At 56.1% G+C, this 15825-nt stretch overlaps 2 protein-coding genes across 2 annotated transcripts; one reads left to right on the top strand and one right to left on the bottom strand.

Moving 5' to 3' along the window:
* Positions 1 to 300: 300 nt before the first annotated feature.
* On the top strand, positions 301 to 1898 carry LOC308226559 (transmembrane protein 17B-like; the record flags this gene model as incomplete). Its single annotated transcript, XM_080628374.1, has 4 exons — positions 301 to 418; positions 654 to 757; positions 1064 to 1177; positions 1578 to 1898. The coding sequence occupies 4 exons, from the start codon at positions 301 to 303 to the stop codon at positions 1896 to 1898; spliced, it is 657 nt and encodes a 218-aa protein (XP_080484500.1).
* A 470-nt stretch (positions 1899 to 2368) lies between these two features.
* P2RX6 (purinergic receptor P2X 6) lies at positions 2369 to 11126 on the bottom strand (the record flags this gene model as incomplete). The annotated part of the gene is made up of 13 exons (XM_080628373.1): positions 2369 to 2484; positions 2718 to 2733; positions 3478 to 3555; positions 4204 to 4269; positions 5456 to 5549; positions 6012 to 6121; positions 6303 to 6444; positions 7471 to 7551; positions 7817 to 7910; positions 8428 to 8503; positions 10614 to 10685; positions 10759 to 10909; positions 11002 to 11126. The coding sequence occupies 13 exons, from the start codon at positions 11124 to 11126 to the stop codon at positions 2369 to 2371; spliced, it is 1221 nt and encodes a 406-aa protein (XP_080484499.1).
* Positions 11127 to 15825: the final 4699 nt, after the last annotated feature.

The following is a 15825-nucleotide window of genomic DNA, read 5'->3' as shown; positions in this document are numbered from 1 at the left end:
TCTGGGGCAAATCATCTGTCAAGGAGTTCTGAGCAGGAGGTGTCGATACAGCCTGGCTGCAGAGGGTGCAGCAGAGCAGGTGCTGCCCGCAGGGAGCACGGGCTGGGGACACGGTGGTCGGTACCACGGTGATGGAGGGGAGATGCTGTGTCCTTGTGGCTCCCCCGGGGGCTTGGTGTCCCAGGGAAGCGCCGCGCTGTTCCTGGGAGCCGTGGCCCCGCGCACGAACCCAACCTGTCATCCTGTTAATCCCTCCCGGCTAATCCCTGCTGAGCCCGGCGAGCAGGGCTCGGCGCTGCCATGGCTGCGCACACGCCGCTGCCCCCCAACCTCCGCCGGGGCTTGATGACCTTCAGCGGCTCCCTCTTCATCGACAATAAGACGCAGGACAGCGGCGCTGCCCAGAGGTGCAGCCCAGGTACGCAGCAGGGCTCAGCGGGGCTTGGTGTCGCTTCATCCCTGTGAGCCTGCCCAGCACCTCACTGCGCACCCGGGTGCTGCTGAGCGGGGTCCCTGCACCCACCCACCAATAAGTGCATTTACTGCTAGCAGCTGCTCCCCAGAGTCCTCCTGAGCATGGCAGGGGCTCCCTCGGGGCAGCGGGGCCCTGCGGGTGCTGAGCAGCCCTGCCCACCCCTACCTGCCCTGCCTAGCCCACGAGCTGCTGGCCAACCTGCCCCTCCAGATGATGCTCTACTTCAACGCCTGCTACTTCCCGGTGTGGTGCCTGGCAGAGGGGATGATGCTGCAGCTGAAGGTACCATCCCAGGGAGCATGTGTGGCATTGAGCCTGCTCCTGCCCAACCTGGCTGGGCCACACTGAGCAGGGGAGAGGGGACCCTCCTCAAGCTTAATGGGTCCCCCACAGGGTACAAGGCTCTGGTTCCCAGAAATGAGAACCACCACTGAAGTCTAGGCAAGGGAAGGTTAAAGTGGGAGGGCAGAATGGGCAGCAGCACAGATCTTGGCATGGGGCACAAGGAATGGTGCACAGGGGATGGGACGCTGGGCATGGGATGCAGGTGTCAGGGCTGGCTGGGACGAGGCTGTGCTCCTGTTCCAGTATCACCTCCTGCCTGAGCACTACCAGTTCCTGCTGGTCACCACCTTCCTCATCCTCTTGCTGGTTGAGGTCTCCCGCCTCTACCTGGGCTACATGGGGAACCTACAGGAGAAGGTAAGCATCACCTCTGCCCCGGCCTCGAGTCCCCTGTTCCTGGTGAGGGGTGGTGTTGCTGTGGCTTTGCTGGATGTCCCCTCACTCAGGACCTGAGCACCCATCACAACCCATTCCTCCTGGAGTCCTGCCTGGAGCTGTCCTAGGAGGGAAGCACAGGGGCAGGCAGGACCTGGAGGCAGGGAACAAGGGACCCACTCACTCTCCTGCTGTACCCCTCCCTGTGCCATGGATGCGATGCTCCAGCACTGGGCTTCACAGTGTCTGAACACACGCAGGCATGGCACCGTGTGGCAGCAGCGTCCCAGTGCCCAAGGTGCCAAGACCAGCAGAGTGGGAGAGTGGTCTCCATACCCCACCGCTGGCTTCTGCACCCACGTCACCAGCTCTGCTCCTGCAGGTGCCTGAATTGGCCGGGTTCCTCCTGCTCTCCTTCCTGATCCAGCTCCCACTCCTGCTCTTCCTGCTGACGGACAGCCAGGTCCTGAGCCTGCCGCTGGAGCTGGCAGTGCACAGCCTGCTCCTGGCCTTCCTCCTGGCCGAGATCGTGGCTGCCTTCCTGGCGCTGCGCACCATGAGCAAGCAGCTGGCGGCACAGTTCTACCTGCGGCAGTGGGAAGAGGGCAGCCGGGGCCTGCCAGGGCCAGGGCAGGCAGTCAGGGAAGGACCCTGCTGCAAGACTCCCCCAGCCCACGCTGTCAGCCCCAGCAGAGAGCATTAAACAGTGCTCATGGCCCTGCTGCTCCACAGTGTGTTTGTGAGCCAGGCAGCTCGAAGGTGTCCAGAGCAGCCCATGGCACAGACCCCCCCTCACCGGGCCCACACAGCCTAGGGAATGGGACAGCATGGGGCTCAGCACCCCAAATGCTGCACTTGTCCTCCAGATCATCAGCCCTGGCAGAGGGCAAGAACCAGGAGCTGCTGCACTCTCCAGCAAGCAAGTCCCAGCCAAGGGCCGCTGGCTTCAGCTCAGCTCCTCAACCCTTCCCACACACAGCAGAGGAGGGGACAACCCTGCTGCTCCCTGCAGAGCTCCCTAGGATTTGGGTCACCCACTGCAGCTGGAATCAGAGGGTGCTGTGAGGTGCAAGAGGGGCACCACAAACCCTTTGGAGCCAGCCCCAGTGCTATAGAGCGAGCAGAACCACCTCCCACTTTCCAAGCAGCTTTATTTTGTTGGGTCCCTGGTTTTCACAGGAACTCCAGGCCCACGGCCATGGGGAATGGGAAGAAGTGCAGTGCTTCAAGCCTTGCCAGCAGCTTCCCAGCAAGCCCGAATTCCCGCAGCAGCTCCACTCCGGCCCTAGCTGGGAGCTGCACGTGGGTTCATACTCCAGGAGCCAAGAACTTCTGCTGATGCAAACAGGGCTCCAGGGCAGGCAGAGCCCCAGTCCAGCAGCACACACGCACTGGTGCAGGTCAGGGCCTCCTGCACCCAGTCTGCAGCCATGTCCCCATCACATCTACCCCAGGTTGCTCTGGAGCACAGGGTACCCGGTGGAGTGTCCCCGATGGCCCTAAGCTGCAGCTTCACTCTTACCTTTGGGCGGTTTTGCCTGCAAAATGAACATGAGCATCTTAGTTACACCTGAGAGAAGCAGAAAGCCCAGCTGGGGGTCCTGGCTCTTCTCAGTTCCATGGGCCAGATTCGTTGTTTGATACCCCCACTCCACTCCTGACTCAGATCAGACATTAGGGATAGCTTTTTCCCCTCAGTGGAATGGTGCAGCCCTGGGGCAGGTCACCAGGAGATGTGTCCTCAGAGGCTTCTAACACTTAGCCAGATAAAGCTGAAGCTGAGCCAAGCCAAGGCTGGCAGCTCTCCTGTTCTGCAGCCCCCCTCCCAGCCCACCCCTTCTGATCCCCCCAGTTCGGCAGGGCTGGGCAGTGCCTGAGCTGACAGCTCCAGCACCCTGGGAGAGCTGCCCTTGGTACATGGAGTTTGGCCAGATTCAGTTTGGAAGCGGGTGAATAATGTCGAGCTGTGTCAGGTTCTGTGGTAAGATCCCCTCAGGGACTCCCTGTTTTCTAACAGGAGTTGAGGTCGTGGTTCAGGTTTCCCTGCAGCTGGGGCACTGGTCTGGTCCCTCTCTTCCACTGCCACCTGTTGGCATTAAACTTGGAGAGGTTTAGTCTGTCAGGCTCAGCTCAGATCAGCCACCAACAACCAGAGACTCAGAACTGCTCCATTGGAGCTTTCCCAGATCTCATGAACAGCGTTTTAACCAAGGGGCAGACAATTAAACCTACTTGCAAAACTTGCCTCCAACCTCTTCTCTCCAAAGTGGCCCCATCCTTACCTCTTCAAACTTCTCCCTCCAATAGAAGTCAGCCTTGGCATCCAGGTAGAGCAGAACCAGGTCACAGACCACCGTGGCCTGGAGACAAGACAAGCACAGCAGCACGGTCAGCAGCACCACTTCCTATAGGAAAACCAGGCCCCTGCTCCAGCTCCCACCAAGCCCTGCAAACCTGACCTGCCTCCAGCACAAGCCACCCAGGCAGGTCTCTGACCCAGCCTGCTCCCATGAGCTGCACAGGAGGTTAGATGAGATCACCTGGGCAGCAACGCATGAAAGCAGGGCCAGGGCCACATACATCTGTGAGGAAAGAGGGGCCAGGGGGATCCAGGCTCCCCAGGGCTCTGCTGGAAGGGATGAGCCACAGAAGTGCTCTACAAGGGGCTGCCTCACCTCAATGACCGCAACACCGTGTCCGCGCTGGAGCGGGACACTGGCTCCCTCTAGTCAGGGCAGACACACAGAGGAGGTGCTCACTCCTGTGGGCTGAGACAGCTGGAACAGACCAGCCAGCAACACCCCTTCCCGGGGCACACAAACACCCCCCTCCATGAGCTGTGTCCCGACAGTGCTCAGGATCCTCGACCCAGCAGCACAACAGCAGAAGGGCAGCTAACACCCTGATCTGGACAGCAGGGAGCCGTGTGCCGGGGCAGGCCGGGTAACAACGGGCGAGAGACAAATCCCAACCCACAGATCAGAGAAGCACGTGTAGAGAATACTCACAGCACCAAAGAATGCAATGCCAGTGCCAAAGCTCACAGCAGCAGGAATTATGCTGAACTTCCCAGCCTGGTAAGAACAGTGGATGGAGAGTGATTAGAGGTGTGGAACAAACCCTGCTGGGCAGATTCCTTAAAGCCAGGGAGGTGCTGGAGGACACCAATGTCAGTTCTCCATGCCTAGCTGTATGAGCCTAACTTGTGTCACTTCAACTCAAAACCCCTTTGGCTGCCAAAGAAGGGACTGAGGCAGCTCATGCCTTGGTGGCAGCAGAGGTTACTGTGACCCCCTACTCCTGCAGGCACAGTGGGAGCCTCCTTCCTGCTGCAGGATGCCAGCAGCTGCCACCCACAGAACATCCCAGTGACCAGCAAACAGCCTTAGTGGGATGTGCCCCCTCTGCTCAATGAGTCTGGTATCTCAGAAGAGATTTCCAGGCTCCTGTCTCATCCCTGGCTAGTCAATCCTGCTCCACACCTCCTGGACCTGATCTCACAACCCAGAAGTGGTGCACCCTATCTTGAACATCTGCTTCACCCTCTTCAAGTGGAACGGCCACTGCTAAGCATAACAGAGCAGCTGTTTACATCTCGCAGGTGGCAAATCCTCTCAGCACAGGACCCATCTGGGACAGTTGAGTGCTGAGTTTGTCAGTGATGCTGCACACTGTGGTGTCAGCCATCATTATGCCCATGGGGTTTCTCCCCAAGGGTATAATCAGTCAAGAAATCAGAGCAGCCTCCAGTATCTGAAGGGCCTACAGGGATGCTTCATCAGGGACTGTAGCAATAGGACAAGTGGTGATGGGTTCAAACTTAAATAGGGCCATCCCTAGCAGTATTCAAGGCCAGGTTGGATGGGGCTTGGAGCAACCTGGTCTAGCAGGTGTTCCTGCCTGTGGCAGGGGATTGGAACTGGATGATCTTAAGGTCCTTCCCAACCCAAACCATTCTGTGATTCTAAGAAGAGATTAATTGCCCACGTTCAGAAAAGTTCAGGTTGATCTCCCAGACAACCTCACCTTGCCTACAGGGCCCAGTGCTTCCCAACGCCCACGTCATCAGTGAGGGAAGCCTCCCTGCTCAGGGCATTATCAAGACACTTCCCTTCAAATGGGAGAGACCATTAACTCCTCTGCTTGGAAAACTCTAGGAAGAGGGGAAGAGCTCACCAGGGTGAGAAGCCATGCCAGGAAGGCTGCAGGAGAGGGCAGGCAGGAGTGGTGAGGGAGTCAGCCCAGCGGGGCCAGCAGTACCTGCCCGTGCACGGAGATGTCAAAGCGGATCCCATAGAGCTTGAGCAGGGTCCGGTAGAGCCGTCGCTGGGAGTCCCAGTAGTAGGAGGCAGTTCTGTGGGAGACACTGGACATGGCTCAAAGCCAGGGCAGCTCTGTGCAGGCAGCGGTCCAGTGGCCTGGGAATGCTGGAGCCATATGCCTGTGCACACCATGCATCCTCCAGCGGGCTGGGACACGGGTGATGCAGCAGCTTGGCATCAGCAGTGGGGCATCAGCATCCACTCAGCACCCGGCCTGGGGTCACTGGAAGCATGCAGGTCCCAGTGTGTCCAGTTCAGGGTCAGCACAGCCATGAGCTGCCACATGTCCCTGCCCTCCAGCAGGAAATGCCTTCATAGCTCCAAACAGAGCAGAGCCACAGGGTGCAGAAACTATCACAGCACCCCAGGATTGTTATCGCACCCCGCTGTCCCTGCTGCTCCTTTCAGAGCACCCATCAGGAAAACTGGGATCTCAAACAATCACCGTGTGCTCAACCTATGGGCCCATGTGGCCATTGCTCCAGCATCCTCACCTGAAATTGTACCTCCTGTCCTGCAGGCTGAAGGAGTACTGAGGCTGGCAGCGGGCTGCGGGGCGATCCAGGTCACAGTCCCACTCAATGCGAACTCCGATGCTCCCTCCCTGCAGAACACATTGCACCAACGATTTCATTGGGGATTGGAGATTTGACAAGTTCTTCACTGTTCCAACAGCCACAGATCACACATTCCCTTAACAATTCACGGGTCAGACCTGACCCCTGCCCCTTGCCCACATCCCTGGGGGATCTGGAGTCATCTTCCACGTTAAAGAGAACAAGTACCAGCAGTGCGAGGTCTCCAAAGGTCTCTCCAGCTGCCTCCACCATGTCACGCACACGGAAGATGGGGCAGGAGGGGCTGAGGGATGGGTCATACGTGCAGCTCTTGAAATAGTAGGGGTCATTGGTCTGCAGAGCATTGCACCTGAGACAGGAGAGAGAGGGGGGAGCTGTCATGGGTGGAATGGGAGGTCAAGGAGTCCTGCTGCAGGGCTGAAAAGGAGATCCTCCCGCTGGAGTGGGACTGCCAATGCTCCTGCTCCAAGGGGGAGTAGTCATTGCCCCTCCTAAAGCCTCAGCTGAAGAGAGGGTGGAGGGAAACCAGCCCAGTGCAATCACACACGGAGTTGTCACCCTTCACACCTCCTTCCACTCTGTCCTGGGTTCAGCTGTAACAGTTATTTTTCTCCTTCTTAGTAGCTGGTGCTGTGCTCTGTTTTTGACTTTAGTCTGAGAACAATGCTGATAGCAGCAACTAAGCATGCTACTTAACACTCACTTCCCTCCCTGCACCGGGAGGGATGGGGAGGAGAATGGAAAGAATGTAACTCCCACAGGTTAAGATAAGAACAGTCCAGTAACTAAGGTATAACACAAACCACTACTGCTACCACCAATAATAATAAGGGAAATAACAAGGGAAGAGAATACAATTGCTCAGCACCCGCCGACCCATACCCAGCCCAACCGGAGCAGTGATCTGGGCCTCCCGGGTAACTCCCCCAGTTTCTATACTAAGCATGACGTGCTGTGGTATGGAATACCTCTTTGGTTAGTTAGGGTCAGGTGTCCTGTCTCTGTTTCCTCCCGGCTTCCTGCGCCCCTCCTTACCGGCAGAGCACTGAAAAGTCTTTGATGGGGGTAAGTGCTACTGAGTAACAACTAAACCATCCATATGTTATCAGCCTTGTTCTCAGGCTAAGGTCAAAAACATAGCGCTGCACCAGCTACTAAGGAGAAAAGTAAATTACAGCTGAGCGCAGGACAGCTGAGACCTTGGGAATGAGTGGCCTCTGTGTCCTTTGCACAGGCAGACACCAGGATCTCTCTCTCTGAGGGCTCCCCATCCCATTGCTCTTACATCTGCCAACATGTATGATGGCACAGGGCTCCCAGGACACCCCAGCGAGGCTGTGGGCACGGGGGGGGGCTGCGGGGGTGTCCTACTTGCCTGGAGAAGTTGAATTTGGTGAAGTGGACAGTATTTCTTATGAAAAGAGTGAAATTCTCTGCCTCAGCCAGAAGAGGTTTCCTGGAAAACAACCACCGGCAAACTCAGATTGTGCACAGAGGCCAAGGCACGTCCCTGCTCTCCTCGCTCCATGGTCTCTGCCACAATCCCAGGACTGTGGCTACAATGGACAGTCACAAGAATGATCTTAACTGACTGGTAGATCAATGTCCAAGGTTTCCCTGGGCCTGGCTGCCCGCTGGGCAAGCATGATCAAGCTCCTGGTTATACAGAGGGAAGGAACCAGAGCTCTCAAGGCCTGCTGTTTCCTCAGCCTGTGCCTTACCTAGACAGGGTGTTGTTCTCCACAGGACACCAGCCATAGATCTCACAGGTGGAATGCGTGGTGTTGAACATGACACATTTCCCGGTTTTTATCCCTAGAAAGGAGACGATGTATATAATTGCTTTTCCTTTTTGAAACAGCGTCTCCACAGCTCCCCTCCTGGGACAGTGCCTGACCACAAGCTCGTTCTGAACCACAAAGACAACCCCGGGATCACCTTCAGCCTTTTACCCACCCAACACTTCCCCTGTGAAATCTTCCCTCGTGGCTGCTGTCATACACAGACAAGGTGCTGTTTGCTGCTATGCCCCACGGCCAGGCTGTATTATGAAAGGAAAACCGCCAATCACACAGTACACTGGTTTCAACTCCAGCAGCCAGTGTCAGAAACAAAGCACTCAGCATTTGCTGTGACAGCACCTTGTGCCTGCTCATGCAGCCAGGACAGGTCGCTGGGTGGTTGTGCCAAGAACAGATGGCTGCAGAGCACTTCTGTGCGTGCTCCCAGAAAGCACTAAACTTGTGGTACCTTCGTGGGCCTGTTTGTTACGGAACGTGAGGAATTCAATGATTTTATGGTTGAGGTTTTTATTTAGCAAAATACCCAGTACCATTGCCATGAACCACTGGCTCTCCCATGGGACAGTCTGCATCTTCTGTGCACATCCCAGTGGGAACAGAGGGGCTCTGAGGGAGACAGAGAGAAGCGCAGTCACTGTGCAGCACCCGAGGCCACACGGTCACTCACCCACCTCCCTGTGCTGCTGTGCCTGCTCCTCTGTGCACGTCCCAAACACTTATAGAAGACATCTGCCATGTCCAGAACCTGGGCAGGCTCCAGGCAGCGAGGAGAGAGGCACCTCCAAGGGACAACCCTTCCCTCCTGTCTCCCTCCTCCACGCTGGAAGCAGAGGAAACCTCAGGAGCTAGCTCGGATCTTTCAGCTGAGAGTGGGAACAAGCATAGGTAGGTTCAGGAAGGCCTTAATGGCAGAGCCCATTAGGCACCTTGTAAAGCACCAGCACAGTTCCCCTGGGAAGAGACCCTACATACAGCAGGACACATGGAAAGAGACACATACAGAAAGCTTCACCCTCACTCTGGACCCACCTGAGTGCTGGAGGCACAAAAAGCTCCTATTCTAACAGAGAGGCAGGTAGGAGGGGTAACACCTTCCCCCAGCTACTCTCAAGGCCATCCCAAGGGTCACCAGCCCAACAAACCCAGCTTCCCAGGCCCAAAAGCAGTGGGAAGCTCCAGTTATGGAGTCAGAAGAAGGGGGGTGGGGTGGGGGTATCTGATTGCCCCCCCTCCCCGCCCCCCAGGGCAGCCTCAGCCCTTTGTTCCAGGTGTGAGACCCACTAAAACAAGCTCTGAAGCACCTCTGGACTGGGGGGCAGGGAAAGGCAGTCACGGTCTCAGGGTATGGGAATCATCATGGGATGCAGAAGAGCATTTTGGGATTGCACAGGATATTGAGGGGATGGGATGTTTAGAAGATGAAGAAAAGGCATGGAAAAGGCAGGAATCTAGGCAATCTAAGAAGGAACAAACACTGGAAAACAGAGGGATACAAGATGCAAAGGACTGGTGTAACATGTACAGAGCTGGCTGGTCACTACACTGGGCTGCCCATGGGCTGCACCTCACCAGCGCAGTCTGTCCTGTTGCAGACTCAGCTCCATTCCTAACTACTTTCTCAGTTCAGGGGCTCTATCCTGTTGTGTGTAAGGGGGTCTCAGTGCCAGCAGCTGGAGTGGGACCATTGGTCACATGGGCCCATGTGCCTGGCAGCAAGCTCACAGGACTATTGGAGGGACTGCCTGACTGCTGGAGAAGGCTGGATACCAGATTCATGCCCCTCACCCCCACTGATGGCCCACCCATAGCTTGCAACACCCCCTTGCAATGCTGTAATAAGCACTTTTGAGAGCACTTTGTCTTCCTGATCCAAATCAGATGTCAAGGCTTCAGCCTCCAGAGGGACCCACACAACAGATATTTGCACATCAGCACATCAGTCCCTTCCCAGGTCCAGCTAACAAGACATGGCAAGTGCCACTTGGCAGACAGACACTTCTGTCCATTAGGACAAACAATGCTTGGCTCAGGCACAAGGTGCCAGCAGTGGCTTAGCTTGAGTCATCTGCTCCTGTCTGCCAAGCAGAGTGCAGCCTGAGAGAGTTCGGTGCAGGAGTTGGCCTGAGTCCAGTCTTAAAGGGAAGATTTCTCCCAGAGAACATATACCATTAAGTGTTGGCTGACTGGGAAACCTCCAAACCTTGTGCTCCATTTCTTCTAATAATAGAACACCAAGATGGAGAGGATTCCAGTCCTGCAGCAGAATTATACAGGAAACATGACCCAAGTGTCCATGGCAGGTGTGCAAGAGCATCAGGGAATAAAGGCAGGACAGAGATTAGAGAATGCAGCAGCAAGTCAAGAAACCAAGAATACACGTGAGGCTCAAGGAGGAACAGAGGTAATAGAGATGTCAGCTGGGGGTGACAGTGCTGGTGCCAGCTGCACTGCAGAGATGGAACAGCAATAGGATAACAGCTCAGCCGCCCCGAGCGGCCCTTGCCTAAAGGCAGCAGGAAGCCTGCAGCGACCACGCAGTGCCACCACGGCTCAGGAAGCCCAGAGAGCTGGTGAGCTCCAGCAGCGCATGGCCCTTGTCCTTCCACAGATGGTTCTGGTTGCACTGCACGAATCCGTGTCCGTGCGGGTCTGACAGAGCAAGCGACCGAGCAGCAGCGCCGCCAGCCCCGCAGTCCCCCCAGCGCCGCGCACTCACCTCGGGGCAGGTGCCCTGCGCTTGCCCGGCAGTAGCGATGAAGTTGGTCACCAGGAAAAGCACGTTTCCTCCCTAGGGAGCAAGGAGGCGCCGTCAGCCAGGATCCGCATCTCGCCCCGCTCAGCACCGGAGGCTCTCACAGTACCTGCGGGGGGCGGGCGTAGTCCGCCGCGTCCCACAGCCGCCGGCCCGCGCCCCGCACCTCGGCTGCCGCCGCCCCCTTCAGCTTGGTGAAGACGGCGGCGCGGGGGGCTCGGTCGGTGTCCTGGTAGCCCTTCCGCACCAGCAGCACCCACCTGCGGGGGGCAGCGGGGCGATGCGCGCTGAGGGGACACCCCGGCCACCCCACCGCCTCCGGGAGGGCCGAGCCCCGCGTGAGCCGCCCTACCCGAGCAGGTAGCCCAGCACAGCGAGCTGGAGCAGGCGGTGCAACAGCCCGACCCGCCAGTTCCGCGTCAGCGCGAACTTCGCCGTCTTGTAGTCCAGCAGACCGCGGCACAGCCCGCCCGGCATGGCGGCGGCGCGCCTCTGCTCACGGAGGTTCTACCGCCCCGGCCCGACCGCGCTTCCCGCCGCACCGCGGCCCCGCCCCTCGAAGCCCCGCCCCGTCCCGTCGCCATGGCAGCAGCGCAGCAGCCCTGTGCCGAAGATGGCGGTGCCGGCAGTGCTGTGTCCTGGCTGCTGCCGGGCCTGCGGCGTGATCCAGCCTCCTGCGGCACCGGGGCCTGGCCCGCGGCGGAGGGAGGGGCGGCAGCACCATGAGGCGTGAGGGACGCCCGGGACAGGGCGCTGGGGCCGGCCTGAGCTGTCCCCTCCATCCCCCTGCGGTCACAGAGGGCTGGGGTCTCTCACCTGAACTGGTGAAACACCCAAGCCGGGCACAGCAGTTCTGTCTTTCCCAGTAGCAATCTCACTGTTTCAGATCGAGTCCCAGCATAGTTTGAGTTGAAGGGACCTTAAAAGTCCCAGCCCCTGCCACTAGAGCAGCTTGCTCCAAGCCCTTGTGTCCAGCCTGGCCTGAACACTGCCAGGGATGGGGCAGCCACAGCCTTATGGGCTGATGATCTGCTCCACTGCTGCCGAAGCCATTGAGGAAACCCCCAGCTCGTTGAGGTTTGCCCATAGTGTGACATGAACACCCATCTCCTGTCACTTGAATCAACCTCGGACAAATACCCATCATCCCTCCACCGTTTGAAAGCCGGGAGGAGCCTTGCTCTACCAGTCCCTGGATGGCACGTGGGATTTGCCTTACACGAGAGAGAAAATGAAATTACTACAGTGGCTCTTTTCAGCCTCGGAGGCTGGAAAAACTGTTCCTTATTTTAGTGAGAGATTTTTTTCTTTTAGTAAAAACTGTACAGAGATTACAACAATTCCTGCATTAATTTGTGAACCAGGAGTGAAATGAAACAATTAAAATTATTAAAGCTACTCCTTGTAGTAATTTTGACTCTAAAAAGGGGAAGAACTAGAAAAAGAGAAATGAAAACATCTGCAATATGTTTCTACGATCCCAGCTCATAGGTGGCAGTTGGACAGGCAAGGGCCCAGGGCAGACAGCGCAGCATGGAATTCACACTCCTTTCAACAGAGAAAGCTTCAGGTGAGATCTCAGAACTTAAAAACAGGAGTGAAAACACCTCCAACCCCCAAGGCTTTGGCCCAGGCAGCTGCCCCCCGGCTATGGAAATGGTTCCAGCTGATTGTCAATTCCTTTAATCCAACCTTTCCTGCTGCTGCTGTTCCAAGAATTTCACCTAAGGAAAAGCACATGAAGCCAAACACTCAACAGTTCAGATCAACAGTTAAAAGGATTAAGGTTAAAGGCAGCTCAGGTTAGTTCAGGTATTTCTCTGTATAACCTCTAGGCAGGCCATTAAAACCACGACAGATCTCTTCTTTCATAGCTCATTTACCATAATCACAAAGCAGGAGCTGGTGGACAGCAAAGCTCATGTGTGCTGTGAGCACAGGCTGCAAAGGCAGCAGAGGACAGAAAATGCAATGGCCTGATCACAAAGCCAGGCTCTGCTGCTCCGCCGTGGGGATCTCAGCGCACGGGCTCCGGCTCCTGCCTGGGCTGGGTCTGAAAGCTGACTCCAAGCAAACAGGTACATCACAGCCTCACCCTTCCCAGCCCTGGCCTCCAGCCACCTGGGGCCTGGTGTGTGCTGCTGGCACAGAAACCAGTCCTGCTGCCCCTTTAACCCTGCCCAGAGCTCCTGCCATTGGAAACCTGAGCAGGTTTCCTGGGCACATGTCCTGTGAGCTTCCAGTGATGCAGGAAGAAAGGAGGTTGTCAACCAGCACAGGAGGAAGCCATTGCTGTGCTTGAAGATGACTGGAAAAGATGTTTGACTCTAAAAACAGCAGGAGGTGAGCAAACAGGGGTGGAGAGAAAAAGGAAAGCAGCTGTTTCAGCCTTCAAATTGAACATATATTTGTATATCTGTCCTCTGAGAAAGGCTAAATTGTAGGCTTACCTACAAAGGCTGCTTACCTGTAGCGATGTGCCCCTCTAGGACATCCCTGTGAACAAAGAGCTTGCAGAGCTATGTGATGCTGTAAAAACGCTTCTCCCAAATCTTCTTTGCCCATGACACCAAGCTGTGTGGTTCGGTTGATAAGCCGGAGGGAAGGGATGCCATCCGGAGGGACCTTGACACACTTGTGAGGTGGGCTGATGCCAACCTTATGAAGTTTAACCATGCCAAGTGCAAGGTCCTACACCTGGGTCGCAGCAATCCCAGGCACAGCTACAGGCTGGGCAGAGAAGAGATTCAGAGCAGCCCTGCAGAGAAGGACTTGGGGGTGTTGGTTGATGAGAAAATGAACATGAGCCGGCTGCAGGGTGCGCTCGCAGCCCAGAAAGCAACCGTATCCTGGGCTGCATCAAGAGCAGCGTGACCAGCAAGTTGAAGGAGGTGATCCTGCCCCTCTGCTCTGCTCTTCTCTTGTGAGACCTCACTTGGAGCATTGTGTGCAGTTCTGGTGTCCTCAACATAAAAAGGACATGGAACTGTTGGAACAAGTCCAGAGGAGGCCACGAGGATGATCAGGGGCTGGAGCACCTCCCGTATGAAGATAGGCTGAGAACATTGGGGCTGTTCAGCCTGGAGAAGAGAAGGCTGCGTGGAGACCTCATAGCAGCCTTCCAGTATCTGAAGGGGGCTACAAGGATGCTGGGGATGGACTCTTCATCAGGGACTGTAGTGACAGGACAAGGGGTAACGGGTTCAAACTGAAACAGGGGAAGTTTAGATTGGATCTAAGGAAGAAATTCTTTACTGAGAGGGTGGTGAGGCACTGGAATGGGTTGCCCAGGGAGGTTGTGAATGCTCCATCCTTGGCGGTGTTCAAGGCCAGGTTGGATGAGGCCTTGGTGGCGTGGTTTAGTGTGAGGTGTCCCTGCCCATGGCAGGGGGGTTGGAACTGGATGATCTTAAGGTCCTTTCCAACCCTAACTATTCTATGATTCTATGATTCTCAGATATGGTGGAATCTTCCGGAAGTTGCAGAGAAGTTGGCTGAAGGCTGAGCTTTGGGTCAGCCTGGGACCCCTCCAGTGGGGTCTCTCTGGGGCTGCTCCTGTGGCACCTCTGCAGAACACCAAGCCCATGGCACCAGGATGATCAGGGCAGTGCTGGAGCAGCATCTGTGCAGGTACCGGTGACTTCATCACTGCCAACACTTGGCAGATTTCCTGTCTTTTTGCTCTAAGATTTCTGCTACAGCCAGCCCTGAGTCTCTGCCAGCACATGCAGGGCCAGGGTCTCCTTTTAATCATCATCTCCATGTATAGGGGCATTCGTCTGGAAGAACATCATGTGCTGTATGTGCTGCTGGTGCTTGGAGCCACAGCCTGCTGCAGTGGGGTCTCTCCAGCCCAGGAGTGCACTGATGATGTAGGAAGCAAAGTCCTACCCAGAGATGTGCTGTGAACAAATGCTTCCTGCCTTAGGCTTGTTCTCCTGTTCCACAGTGGGATTTCCTTTGTTGAACTGGCTGTCACATCCACTGCTGACTCATTTCAGCTGCTTCCTTGCACAGTTCCTCAGCAGCCTTACATGGAGCCCCTGCTCGGCAAAGTAGAGCCCCTGTCCTGGGTCACGGCTCTGGATGTCTGACTTCACACCGGGGAAGCTGCACGTGGTGTTAGTGCTCAGCAGAAGATGAGGTTTAGCCTCTGTGTTTGAAAGTAACTTTGTGCAGTTCTGATTTACCACATGGAGTGTCCTAGAAACGTGCAAATTAATGTATAGTTGAAAAATGTAGCCACCATTTATTGCTCCTGTTCTGTCCTTTGCCCCAAGCCCTTCCTGTGCTCTACAGAGAAAAGACGCAAAGTAAAATCACATTAAACCTGGGATACCTATGATGAATGTTCCATTGTCCTGTGGTTTCATGAGAGCAGGAGGTGGCTGTGGAACACTGAGGACTTGCCTGCTCCAGGTGCAGGCAGGATGGTGCTGGTGTTTCTAATATCACAGCTAATGAGGGATCTGGTTTGGTGGGTTCCTCACTTTTGTACTTACACACTGAATTAGCAGGGCAAAAACTTACTCCTGGCTATGAGTTCTTTGTAGGGCATTGTAGTTAAAGCTCCTACTTACAGCTCTGAATGTGTGGGGGTCTGTACAAGAGGTGAGATTTGAAGCTATTCACAGACCAACAGCACTGAGGATTGTCACCCGGCAGGTTTATACATGGGTTAGAGAATGGAAGCTGTGGCTGCCCCATCCCTGGCAGTGCTCAAGGCCAGGTTGGACACAGGGGCTTGGAGCAAGCTGCTCCAGTGGAAGGTGTCCCTGCCCGTGGCAGGGGTTGGAGCTGGAAGAGCTTTAAGGTCCCTTCCGGTCTGAACCATTCTGTGATTCTATGTCTGCACCGTGTGGAGAAACAGGGAAAAGCTGTGGCCCCAGAGGAGGGGCTACTGAGACACAGGCTGCGGGAACATGAGCACAAGTGCTCCTGGAATGCCCTGGGAACGCCTCTGCTCGGTGTGGCTGCTGTTGCCGCCGGTGCTTTGTGGAAGCATGAAGGGACAGCAGGACGCAGGGTTCGTGCCATCTGGCAATGCCCTGCCATTCACTGGCTTGTGGAAGGAGCAGACGCTGCTGCTGGTGCCTAGAGATACAGCACAGGGTTACCTCATCCTCTGGCTGTACACGCAGGAGGAGGAGGGGAGCGTGGCAGGGATAATGAGAGG

The sequence above is a fragment of the Psittacula echo genome (assembly GCF_963264785.1).
Source record: "Psittacula echo genome assembly, chromosome: 13".
Taxonomy (NCBI): Eukaryota; Metazoa; Chordata; class Aves; order Psittaciformes; family Psittacidae; genus Psittacula; species Psittacula echo.
This window is presented reverse-complemented; position numbering and strand designations above follow the sequence as displayed.